This window comes from Xiphias gladius, chromosome 22 (genome assembly GCF_016859285.1).
Source record: "Xiphias gladius isolate SHS-SW01 ecotype Sanya breed wild chromosome 22, ASM1685928v1, whole genome shotgun sequence".
Taxonomy (NCBI): Eukaryota; Metazoa; Chordata; class Actinopteri; order Istiophoriformes; family Xiphiidae; genus Xiphias; species Xiphias gladius.
The window spans coordinates 12,405,600-12,419,439 of record NC_053421.1 but is presented as its reverse complement, the minus strand read 5'-3'; the positions used below and the strand labels follow the sequence as shown (position 1 = coordinate 12,419,439).

At 39.0% G+C, this 13,840-nt stretch overlaps 1 protein-coding gene across 1 annotated transcript in view; it reads left to right on the top strand.

Annotated features, from left to right (window-relative positions):
* The window catches only part of cdkal1 (CDK5 regulatory subunit associated protein 1-like 1), a 238,596-nt gene extending 226,322 nt beyond the window's left edge, over positions 1 to 12,274 (top strand). The window contains exon 15 of the mRNA XM_040118310.1: positions 11,473 to 12,274. Coding sequence (XP_039974244.1) covers positions 11,473 to 11,634 — 162 coding nt within the window. The 3' untranslated portion in view covers positions 11,635 to 12,274. The remainder of the gene's footprint in view (positions 1 to 11,472) is intronic.
* The last annotated feature ends 1,566 nt before the right edge of the window (positions 12,275 to 13,840 follow it).

Here is a 13,840-nt window from a genome sequence, read left to right as displayed (position 1 = left end):
CTGAATGATTTAAGCCAAAAGATAGATAGAGAGACAGACTAATAGATTGACTGGCAGATCAGTGTATGTTGTACTACAGCGGTGTATCTGGATTTGCAGAAATTCATTAATGCTCATCTCTGCTGTCCACAGCATATTGGTAAATTAACATATTGTTATATTAAGTGATCTCCAATGATGCTGCTGGTGATACGCAATCCATAGTCTTTATGGCCTGCATTGTCAGCTCTTAATGATAGCAGAGTGGCACTGAAGCACAGTGCTAATTGATAAGTAACCTAATGGCTTGGAAACACGGCAGTATCTGCAAGCTACACACACAGACACAATTACAGTACAGCCCTCAGGTATATATGATGTACTTGATAGCCGTCTGTCCAGTATCTGTATTCAGTATTATTAGTATAAGTGAACGGGTCTGATTGATCATACACATGCGCACACATGCACTCAGTAAAATGTGAAGCCAACAAGCCCACACACACACAGTGGTGGCTGGCCTATACATATTTGAAGACCATCTATTTTCTATGAGTCTCCGCGTGAGTCTACCACATACTGAGCTGAATGTGTGTGTGTGAGATGAATTAGTGATTAGGGAAGGGCAGATAGACACTCACCCCCAATGTGTTGCAGCAAGGTCTATAATTACAGGCTTTTGGTAGAGAGCCAGAGGAAAACAGAAGAATAAAGGACATGGAGAGGAGGAAAGGGTCTGAGTTTTGTTGTTTCATCTAAGACGCAGAGAAGCACTGTAAGAGAAAGTGAGAAAAATAAAAGATTGGTAGATAAGTGAGTGATTGGATAGGCAAGGTCTGTAATGTCCATTTGTTGAAAGAGGGACAGACTGAGAGATCTATTATTTCAGAGATGGAGAGAGAGAGATGATTGCACACCAGCCAGCATCCATACTGATGTGTGTGGGAATGAAGCAATATGCCCGGATGGATAAATGGATGGATTTACAGAAGAGTGGCATGTGAAAGCTTGTGTGAATGGCTGTGAATGGATGTACCTGAAAGTGGACAGATAGATATGGATGCATGGCTGTGAAACATGATGGCTTAGATGCGCACAACTGATGGATGAGCAGATGAATAGATGCATGGATGTGTGAATATATATATAATATAGAGAGAGGTGTATGAATTATGGTTGGATGGATGAGTAACAAGGATACACTCATAATGATCTAATAGCACACTGCTGTTTGTCCGTATGCAGCCCAAGACTGTTGTACTGAGTGCCGCAGCTTTCCTTAAAGTGTCCGCATTTGTAAGTGGCTTATTAGTTAGAGCATCTTTTCTGTGGATCTTCACTTGTTTCTTTGGTCACCCTATAATGAACTGGCAATCTGTCTATGGTGTTTCTCTGCCTTTCTGATACATGATGATCCCTGCCACTTCCCTTTTGCTCAGAATAGGAATTAGGCGGTGTAGAAGATACATCCTTACCAGCAGTAGCGGATTGTTTGTGTGTTTTTGTTTTTTTTCTCTTTTCTTTCTCATTTTATCTCCGTTCTATCTCCTATTTTATCTCTTTCCCTCTCTGTGTAGCCTGACTTTCCCTGTCCCTTCTTTATTTACTTCTTCCTTATTGCTTTGTAGAGTGTGACATTTTTTGTTTTTGTCATTTCATTTCATGAAAGAAAACCAAGGTTTTAGAGGGAATTTTGCTTTTACTGACATGGATGTCATCTCTTCCTATGTTTTCTCTCTCTGGCTCTCTCTCAATTCAATTTTCAATTCAATTCAGTGTGCTTTATTGGCAGTAATGTAAGGTGAACATTATTGCCAAAGCATCAAGGATAATACAATTCAGTAATGACAAAAAAATACAATTCATTAAGTAAAATAAAATAAATAGATAAGAAGAAGAAGAAAATGGTACAACCCCCCCCAAAAAAAAAAAAAAAAACAGTGTCTCTCTGTCCGTCAGCCCATCATTCACAGAAACTGCACTTTCTGCAGAAGAGGAAGGAGAGTAATGAGTCTTTTAGTGGGACACAATAGCAGAGAAAGCACTCAACAGCATGGTGAAGGAAAGAAAAGGAGAAAGTATCTTCACCACTCCTCATGCTCAGATGAAATTAAATGATAGAAGAGGAGAGGTATGTGTGAGAGAGAGCCCTAAAAATGAAGCAATAATGAAAGAGAGAGAGAGCAAGGTAGACGGAGAGATTAGGAGACAGGAAAGAAGCTTGAGTGCCATCCAATAATCAGCTCCTGTCACAGCATACTTTCTCAAGGAGACCTAGAGAATAGGAGAGGGAAAAGAAAACGGCTCTGCTCCTTCCACAAGACAGCAAATTGACAGTTCATATGAAAGACAGAATAGAGAGCTGGGAGCAAAAGAGAGAGAAAGATGCAGGAATACAGGTAGTGAACAATGTCGCTCCATGAACACAAATTGACAGAATAACAAAAAAATGGAGGTGAATGGATAAGTTTCTGCTGGAGTATTAAATTTACTGGCCTTTCTTTTTCCTTTTCTCTGAGTCTGATAATTCTTGGTTTTCCCAGCCTTACTTGTGTCTTTTTTTCTTTTTCTTTATTGTTATGTACGCAAGTATTTGGAAAGTGACACATTTTTCATAATTATGCCTCTGTACACCACCGCAACGGGTTTGAAACGAAGCCATCAAGATGTGATCGAAGTGTAGACTTTCAGCTTTAATTCAAAGATTTTAACAAAAATGTTGCATTAAATGTTTAAGAATTACAGCAATTTTTTATGCATAGTACCCCATTTTCAGAGACTCAAAAGTAATTGGACAGTTGATCAGTTTCATGGCCAGTTATGGCCTGCTAAATGTTGAATTTGCTTTGGTAACTGTTCATGGGAACTCTCAATATGTGGTTCAAAGCGCTGTAGATGCAAATGAAGGAGGCCATCATTAGGCTGAAAAAACAAAACAAATCTATCAGACAGATGGCAGAAACTTTAGGAGTGGCCAAATCAACAATTTAGTACATTCTTAAAAAGAAAGAATGAACTGGTGAGCTCAGTAACACCAAAAGGTTTGGAAGACCACAGAAGACAACTAAAGTGGGTGATCGCAGAATTTTTTCCTTAGTAAAGGAATGTAAATGAAGAGGTTTAACCACAAGGTGCAAACCACTGGTAACATTCAAGAACAGAAAGGCCAGATTACACTTTCTCAGAAAACATCTAAAAAATCCTGCCCAGTCCTGGAACAAAATTTTTTGGAAAAAGATGAAACCAAGATTAACTTGTACCAGAATGTTGGGAAGAGAAGAGTATGTAGAAGGAAAGGAACGGTTCATGATCCAAAGCATACCACATCATCTGTCAGACACATGCTGGAGGCAGTATTATGGCATTGGCCTGTATGGCTGCCAATGGAACTGGGTGACTGGTGTTTACTGATGATGTGACTGCTGATTGAAGTAGCAGGATGAATTCTGAAGTGTATAGGGCTAAACTATCTGCTCAGATTCAGCCAAATGCTGCAAAACTGATAGGATGGTGCTTCACAGTACAGATGGATAATGACCCAAAACATACTGTGAAGGCAACACAAGAGCTTCTCAATATAAAGAAATGGAATATTCTTCAATGGCCAAGTCAGTCACCTGATCTCAACCCAATTGAGCCTGCTTTTCACTTACTGAAGATAAAGCTGAGGACAGAAAGACCCACAAACAAGTAGCAACTGAAGGTGGCTGCAGTAAAGGCCTGGCAAAGCATCTCAAGGGAGGAAACAGCACTTTGTGATGTCCATGGGATCCAGACTTCAGGCAGTCATTGACTGCAAAGGATTCTCATCCATGTATTGAAAATAATCCTGATATTTATAATTATGTTGGTTTGTCCAATTACTTTTGAGCCTCTGAAAATGAGGGGCTATGTATAAAAATGGCTGTAATTCCTAAACGGTTAATGGGATATTTTTGTTGAACCCTTTGAATTAAAGTTGAAAGTCTAAACGTCAGTCACATCTTGATGGCCTCGTTTCAGATCCATTGTGGTGGTGTACAGAGGCAAAATTATGAAAATTGTGTCGTCGTCTAAATACTTCCGTACTTAACTGTATATTTCTATTTGTTTCTTCTTTCTTTCATTGTGTTTTTGGTACTTTCTATTTGTGTCCTGTTTGTATCATTTCTCTCACTACCTTTCTTCCTTTTGCCTCTTGCTCCTTTGTCCCAGTTCCGTTTTAATCAGCTTTTCCATTCCTTGTCAGTGTATGTACTTTACTTTTTTGTTGTGAATGTTTTTAAAACAAAAACACACTGCATGGATGTGGTCAGTTTATAATTGTATCTTTATATATATATTCTAGTACAGGCTGAGTGGGTGGGATTGCTGGTATTTTGGATCATAATGCTTACAGTACATACTGTAAATGTAGAAACACATTCATATACACTACAAGTTAAGTAGTAAAACAAAGCTTATACACACGTGCACAGAAACACACACTGATCCTTGCATACACACATATACATCGATGCACAGTCCCCCCCAGTGTGCCTGCAGACCCTTACTAGCCGCAGGCTATATGTGAAACACAGTCATTGTATCGAAAAAACTCACACATGCCCAACACAAACATAGACACACACAGGCATATTGCTCAAACAGAAGTATGTATTTCAGACCAAACAATTGAACTGCTCTGTGTTGACATGCAACTATTATGGATTGTTGCTTTGATGTTGCGTTATGCACATATGTTGTCATCTGTATTGTCAGGAAAAGATAAAAAAATCAAACATTAGGCTGTCTTTTCTGGCCGGGATACAGTTAATCCTCTCAAATCTATTTTTAAACTTTTTATGTAAAATGTCAAAAGGTTTTGCTTGGCCTTTTCACGATTCTGTTTACTCTAGTAGCAAATAATTTGTTTTGCCTTTAAACAGCAGGCATAGCTATTTTAAGCATTTCATTTAGCATGTCAAATTGTATTACATGGCCTGTGCTTTGTGTATACGCGAAGAACCAAAGTCACAGTCACAAAAGAATAAAGGGTTAAACTATCAAAATATCAGTCACGTCTATTTTCGCTATTCTTGCCCAAAATGTCAAATGGCATCATACAGCCTCATTCTGTTTTGTTTATTTAAAATGTCAGAGGGTTTTAAATGCCCTTTGCTCTGAGCTTTGTTTTTGAACCACAGATGAAAGATGTAAATAATTAAGCACTAAGCCAACAACTGTAAGGCAGAGAGAAAAATCATGTTTCACTATTGAGTAATATTTTTTGAGGACACGTTTTTGGGCTTTTTCTTACATGTTATTTTAGAAAAAGTATTTTCCCAGTTTAAACCTTATAAACAAACTCCTCTGAGCAGAGTTCTTGAGCAGTTGAGTCACCCATGGTTTTGTGTTTTATTTTTAAATTAATCATCCTCTTAAGCTTAACAGGCTGTCTCATGAGTATTGCAGCTGCATTTTAGGGGAAGTATGTCTCAGCAATTCATTATTGTTATTGTAATAGTTTTTGATCCAGAGACTTAAAAAAAAGCTGATCCAAAAACTTAAAAAACAACATTTGTTAACAGAGGCTATCTGGGTAAGCACCCATGTAGACTTTTCATGGACATATGTGGAGTTAGGTCACAACAGAAAGGCCATTAGGGTCACTTATTATTATTTCCCTGCACTGAATGAGGCCCACAACACCTGTAAGAAGGTTCAGTAATTAATTCTGGCTTCCGATAACCTCTACATGAACATGCAGGCTTTTACTTTGACATATTTTTTCCATATTTTTCACTAGTCTTTAATCTTGCTGATGGTATCCACAAAAATAGGATACCGGGATGGCCTTCTTTGCTCTGTTTAAACTTGTTTCAGTGCTTGAATCTACATGAGAAATGTAATCTGCTCTTTTTAATCCCAGACTCAGGAAAGTATCTTGCCACCTTCTCACCAGAGACACATTACCTGGAATGAGTCCCAAGACATAGATTGTTGGTAAAGTGCTTTAAACGTTGAGTTACTTAATGTAATGGTGTATTGTATGTATGATTGTCCAACAACCACCCCAGGCCTCTTCTATTCTTTGCTAGAAGGCGAAGATACAATACAGTGGGATGTAAGAGGAGACAGCTCTTCTATATGTGAAGAGTAAATGCTGCAGTCTCACATTTGCTTCTAGTCTGACTTGTGTGCGTGTGCGTGCGTGCGTGCGCACGCGCGCGCTAGATAGTAGGCTTTTATTCCTACTCTGTTCAATATCACGCTGACCTTTTTTGTTGTCCACCAACAAAGCATCTCTGTACCTTTTTCCAGTGTCAGAAAGCGTCTGCTGTCTTCCCTGTCTATAACAGTGCCTGTCATGTGTTTGACACACGTGTAGTTAATTACCGTAACTGTTAACCCGTTTGTGGAAACAACTTGATGCATCTATACAGTAAACACTGTAATAAACATCAAGTGGTGTCCAAGCCAAACAGACATTCCTAGTGTCTGCTTGGCTTGGACACCAGCCCTACTGACTAACTGGAAGCAATAGCTGAAATCAAAAACCAGTAAAAAAACAATGAAATACCACAGTAGCACCACATAAAAGAACTGTGAGCAAGCAGTTACCTTCACCACAGAGGTTATTTCTCACTTTCTGACTGCTCTATGGTAGACAGAGCTGATTATTGATTCCATTCCCATGGCCTGCACATACTAGCAGGTGCACTGTTGTGTGTCTTTCTTCTGTTGACTTGGCTGTAATTTTGCACTTTCTGATGCATAGTGGGATAAAATAAATCCTGCACAAATGGCACATAATCTACTGGTTAGTCCTCAGGTTATTGAAAAATCAGGTCATCCTTTTACTTAAAAGAATAAAATAAAAAATAAAAGGTAAAATGATGATGATTAACTGTTTTATCTATTATTTGCTGTGATATTTAGAGATATATGTTTATTCAAACTTGTGTTGTGGGTGTGTGAGTCAAGTTGCACATGTTCAGACAGTCAACGTGCATGCATACACGTGGAAGAAACAAGATGTGTCAAAGTGTAACTTGACAGAATGTTGGATTTGGATGCTGTGTAGCTCTGTGTGTGTGTAAAGTGGCAACAGGTATACCTGTATGCCCATACATTGTTGTGACAGAGGGTTTTACATGTTAGGTGATGGTGGAAATTTCAGATGACAGATAAAAAAGAGAAAGACAGAAAGAAAATAGGACTCAAGTTCCTCATCGAGCTCTTTTCGTCTTTTTCTTGTTAGATATAACCTCTATCTTTCTTTCAACAAACTGAAAAAAAAGTAAAATTTACACTGGGACTCATTTAGTGATAGAGTTCCAACAAAGACATGTATCTGTATCAGAAATATCACTGTTATCACTCTTTTAATTTATTTCCCATCCTTTTGTCAGTTATAAATACAGCTGCAGCTCATTGTTACTGTCAATATGGCTTTGTCAAATCACCCGTGACTAAGGAGCCTGTCACAGTATCTGTGTACGTATTCACACACACACACACGCACACACACACACATACACACACACACACACACACACACCGCTTCAAGGAGATCTCTGTGTGTCTAGAGTGACACTGACAGCTGGTGAGGATCATGTGAGAAATGTGACCACTGTACATTGTGCTTTCTGGCTTTTGTGGGGTGTTGTGCGTGTCTGTGTTTATGTTTTTATTTTAAATAGGTGCATGTTTGGAAAGGGAGCATACGTTTTTAAGACAGACGGAAAACTGAAAGTCTTGGAGATTGAGGAGGTCTCTTTATCCCTGGTGTAGTGTTAGTTGATTTTCAGTAGAATTACTTTTCACCACTACTATACTCCACTTTGAGCAGAAAGAAAGACATTATCCACCAAAGGCCTACACATGTACACACACACACACTCACAAATATCAACTCTCTTTCTCACAGACATATGCAGGAACTCAGCATGCCAGCTCACAGGTGGTGATCACTGAAAGCCACATCTCTCATCTTTTTCTTTCGTCCTTTCCTTCCTTTCCTCGTCTCTTCTCAGTTTTGCACTTCTCTCCTCTCCGCTCCTTCCTCTCATCTCTCCCACTGTGCTGACACACACCCACTGGCACTTGGATTTTCACTTATACTCCCAATTAGTAATAGATATTAGATTGTGCTATTCAGTCTTTGTCCAGGTACCCCATTGATATAGACACCTACAGAGAGACAAATAAGTAGACTCAACTTGCTCAACTTTTTTATCTGTTTCATTAGTCCTTTGCTCCTAGTCCGCTTCTCCTTTTGTCTCAGTTTACATTAAATATTCATCCTGGTCCTTCATATTGCTATTAAGTGATTTTTTTTTTTTCTTTTATTCCTGTTTACATGTAGCATTTCTCATTTCTTTCTTTCTAACTGCCAGTTCATCCTTTAATGAATAGAGCCAACATTTAAAAGCTTCTTAAAGGTGAACTGTGTAACCTTACTGAATATTTGAAATATATTATTGTTGATGAGTTTGGATTAGTGATATGAACCCCATACAAACATGTACAGTTAAGAGGCTCGTTGATAAGTAGAACATGCACTGTGACTGAGACTTGACATGACTGTCACCATATTCTCTAGCAAAAAGCACACTTATTGTTTTTCAAGCATCAAAACAGTAACAAAACTGTGTATCAGTTTCACCATTAGGTAGTCCACCAATGATTCTAACATTAGGCAAAAGCATATGTGTCAGCCAGACCTCTGTTACTGATTTTCCCCTTCACCTATTGTCTGATGTTACTGTAAGTGACTTATAGATGTGTCACGTAGGCGTTGTCGGTCACAGTATCCATCCTCCATTGTGTGCGGTAACAGAGGAAACCATTAAGGGACAAGGGTGAGGAGAAGAGTGGGTGGCAAGATATTGTTCACAACCGACAGAGAGGACAGGGGAGCGGGAGTAATGTGGAAGATAGAGGACATACGCTACACAGCTGCTCATGCACACTGCCATGTACATGCAACACGTGTAGGTGTGCACCGACTCTCAGTTACATACAGATACATATTGTACATACAGTTGGTGTTTGCGTTCAACAAAGTCTGTTCTCGGTTCACAGTCAAAAGTGCAGTAGGTGTGTATAAAAATACTCCACAAGAGCAACTTTTCAAGTTGATTACTGAGTCTTCTGTTCATTTAGGAACTTTTTTCTTTTCTTTTTTTAAAGTATAGGATAGCAAAGTAATAGAGAATGTGCAGAGCCAGATATTTGTAATGGTAAACAGAATTCTTAAATTGGCTAAGCATCCTACCTGGAAAAAAAGATGGAGGATGAAAGAAAAGTGGAAAGACCTCTCACTGGGAAAAAGAGAGAGGGAATAAAGGCAGGTGAGACAGAAGATTGTTGTACAAGACTTAATGGAGATACTTCAGTCAGAGTATGAGAATGAGGGAGGGTAGAGAGAGAAGTCAAGCTGCCTTTGGTAAATATCAAAGCCAAACCTCTTACAGTTATCCCTGGTGAACTTAATTAAAGGTTATTCTAGAAAGCCGCTGATCAATCACTCAATATGATCTTGCATAATCTACATTCGTGGTGATAAGGCATTTAGCTGTCATGCAGGAGAAGACGTATAGGAACTACCATTAGGTCATCCAGATTGCTTTCCACTCCACCCAGATATGTTGACAAGTGTTGGTTCTCTCATCCAATTTGTTTCATGCTAAAATTAAAAGGACCCGATCTTGTGTGGGTTTATTTATTTCTTTAGCAATCAATTGGCCTTGCTTGAAATCGCACCTCGGGTCTCGGCTCTGACATTATGCTGAAACTAAATAAATGTGTAATCAAACGGAATGATGATCAATGAGGGAGTTTGGAGGCAAGGAGGAAATAGGGCTGGTTATCAATAATTAGTGTTACCAAATGAATTAACTCAACACCCACAATAATTATTATTTTTGATGTTTCTGTCATCACAGCTGCTTCTGGTGTGGTAACATTGTGGGAAACTTATTTTCTCATGTCTCTCCAAGCTTCCCTGACTACATCACATTGCACCCTCTCAACATCAGCTTGATTCAATAGACAGCTCTCTGTAATAATTGGATCACTGCAAAACTGCATTAACTGCTTTACAAAGATATAATAGCATCATAATTGAAATGCAGGCATTTGCATAAGCAAATGGCTGGTTTTATGAATGCTTTCATCCACAAAACATTGAAACAAGCAATGAATTCAAAATTCTGTTTATTGTTGTGTTGATAATTTCCAAATGAAAATGAGCTGCAGGGAGGAAGCAGATCGAGAGAAACAGAAGGTATGAGCGCAAGAGAGAGACAGGAAAGTGTAGAGAATGATAGTGGCTTGAAATTCACCACTGAAGAATCTATGGATCCTAATATCAAGTGGCATCAATGTATGTATTTCTAAATGTACATAATGATCAACAGCAATGATCCATGATGTGTAGTAATATACCCCCTCACATAAAATGGTTATTTTATAAAGATCCAAGGGCTGAGTAATTTAAGATTTGGCTGATCAATGTGGCACAGTAAACTCCAGATGTTTCTTTAAAAAACATGGTGAGAATCTGTTCACCCTCTTCCTGCTCTCCTGAGTTTATCTTTTTTCTCCTGCTCCACTGTTCTCAGAATTGCTCTTCCCCATCTTTCACTGTCACATGCTTTAAGTAGTGAATGGCATTTTAATGGTCCAACACATTAAGACAAAACAGAACTCTCTGACTACAGATATTTGATCTGTTGGATCACTGGTCATTCTGCTGTCACGTCTCATTCTTTAATTTGTGACTGTGGCCAGTTGATTTATCTAAAGATGATTCCCGAGTTATGAATTATGGACATGACTTATGCTATGAGCTGAAATGGTTTTGGTGCGCACAAACGTGTGGGGGAAAGCAAGACAGGGCCCTTGTGTGTGTGTGTCTGTGTATTTGCATCTGAGGAATATTCACATGATATCACAAAAGATATAAAAATTCTAATTTTTAAACTAGTCCCCAGTTGACTCCTTGTGAGGAGAAGGTCTGGCAGGGTGGCTCAGTTCAGTTCAGCCGCACCTGCGGGTTCAACCGGTGAGTGCAAAGTCCCGGTTCTTCTATGGTAGGTAGTCATACACCACCTGGTGAACATGACAGGAGAATCCGTACTGTGTTAATTGAAATACCTGATTTTTAACCCCTAAAAGATTTACAATGATGAGCTCTAAAAGTGCACATTATTTGGAACACATTTAATAGGCTATTTCCTAACACATACATCGTATCCTAATGAGCAGAGAGACTAGGCTGTGACCCTCCTCTCAGTAAACATCCACTGTGCAGGGTGAATTACTGTGAGCTCAGTATCTGTAGCTCATCCTGGGATCTTTACTTCTCTGTGGAGGAGAGCAATCGACAAAGTCCCCCACCAAGAAGTCAGTAAAGTATTGTTATTATAGTGTTGGGATGATAATACCTCAAGTATGCATCGAAAAGTTCTACCTCTGTTGATCTGAGTCTAAAGTGGTTGTATTTCTGTATGTTTCCCCACACAGGAACAGATTGCAAATGGCATCCAAGGTCCTGCTTCTACGCCCTCTTCTTCCGTTTTGTCGATCGGCTCTTATGGTCTAGACAGGGAAGTAGTGAAGAAGCTGGGGATCGGGCTCACTCTGGCTGCAGCTATCTTGGCCTTTATCGTGGAGAAACTGTTCTGATGGAGCAGCTGTGGGCTGGAAGAGGATTGTGAACCCGGGAGAGGACAGTGACATCTGAGGAGCCCGAACAGTGTGTTTGAAGTGGCAGAATACAGATTCAAAGCTGCTTTCTGCTTAGATCCCCTGTAACCTGCTTTCATTCAGTTTAAAAGAACCCAAAGAGAAAAACAGCGGACGTCAGTGACACCTACAGAGTCAAGGATTATTTTATTTGGTCTGTGAGATTTAGTCTCTTGTTTTTAGTACAGTTAGAGTTTTACTTTTAGTTAAAGCGCATAGTTTACCACTTTACTGTTATTTTACTCTGTTTGCTCCAAATACAGTGATGTCAGTGTCTTCTTTTGTCAGTGATGAAGGAATAGCCACATGGGCAATGACAGGTCAGCAGTCTTCACAGACCTTAGCAAACACTTTATATGCACCTGTTCGGTACAAATTACATCTTAGTTATACTAGATTTTAATTAGAATCTATTTCGAGTGCAGATTTTGTTACATATTTATGTTTCATTGAGAGAGTTGAACATTTTCAAAGTGTAGGCTGTTTCAGGAACATGCTTCATGTACACTGTGTCTATTGTTCACTGATGACAGCAGCCTGACATTCTCCGTAGACTGATAAATAAATGATTTGAACCATGTGTCTGGGTCAATGAAGCAGTTTCACAGATAAATTAAGGACAGCTCATCTAGTTGATACTCTTGGAAATCATCAGTAAGTCATCACAAATGATCAGAAAGTTGCAAAGTAACAGTCTGACCATCCTCAGACTGTTACTTTGCAACTTGCTGAGTTGCAGAGGGATTTCTTAGGCTTTTTATTGGTACTGAGCATGTGGGTTTCCAAATATTGTCTGCTATAGAGTTGTCCATTGTCCTTTTGATGGATTGAATTGTGCTCACTTCACAGTTTGTGTTATTTTATTCTGTGGAAAGGAGTAATGATCTGTATAATACTCTGATTAAAGGTCATCTCTAACTTTTGTTTCAAAGTATTTATTTTTGAATAAGAGACATGGACGGCATATTTTCAGAGCTACATTATGAATGTCTTTCAAGTTGTTTTTAACAGGTTATTTGTTTGTTAAAGCTGTTCTTGTCATTTTATGTTTTGTTTTTTTTGCGTCATACATCAAAATCAAATGTAAGTCATTTGTAATGTACATCTTATCTTACATGATTAGTTATAACATAAAGGTGGCCAATGCTGAGTGCTGGGACTGATGGTCATTATTGACCCTTCATTTTATCCAACAGAACGCCACAGATCCAATGGGATTGGTTATATTTGTATGTGATGACCTGATCTGGTGCCAACATAAGGGTTGCTCTGTATTTTCTCACTTACCTGTAGCAGTGTGTAGCTGATATCCACCTCTGAGATACCTGCTGCAGCCCATATACAATGAATATCCCTATCACTCTGGATAATCCATGGAACACAGGACACGCTATCATCAGTTTTCATAGGGACAGTCGCATCTGTGGATCATCCAAACCACCACAAACAAAATTCAGATACTTTGTATAGGGGTGGGAGCAGAAACCTCAGAGTCAGGGATCTCCAAACACAGGCAAATAGAAACAAAACGGCTAGCACTACTAAACATCACTCGAGGTAATTCAGATTTTTTTTTTCTTTTTCTCTGATTCAGGTTAACTGACCCTGTGATACAAGTATTCTGTTGATAGGTGGACTACTTTTGGCGGATGTAGAGTCTGAGTTATGACTGAGGCAGACTGTATTTTGCTTTTGGTTTTCTTGATTAGCATTGTCACAACCACCCAGAACAGTTTAATGGAGGACAGAATCAATTTGTCATGAGGAAAATAACTTTAAGTGTTGAGTCATCGACTAATTCACTGAATTAAATGGTACCATTTTAACTATTAAATAAGTCCCATAGAGTTAATGTGGGAAAATCCCATGTGTCTTTACAGTGCTCTGTATGGCTCAGTTGTTGTCATGCATAGATTTTGCCTGCGCTTCTCTCGTCTCCCGTCTTTCTGTTTTGAGCTACAAGAGTCCCAACATGTGCTCTGAAATCTAAGACGGTTAATAATACATGCCCCAATTTATGTGTCGCATTGCACCGGCACACGTGTCTCTGTCACTATGTCTGCATTTTTTTCTCTGAATGTGTGTGTATACATGCACTGCGTATATTCCTAGTTACAAGTGTCTCTTTCAGCTTGTTTGTGAGCTT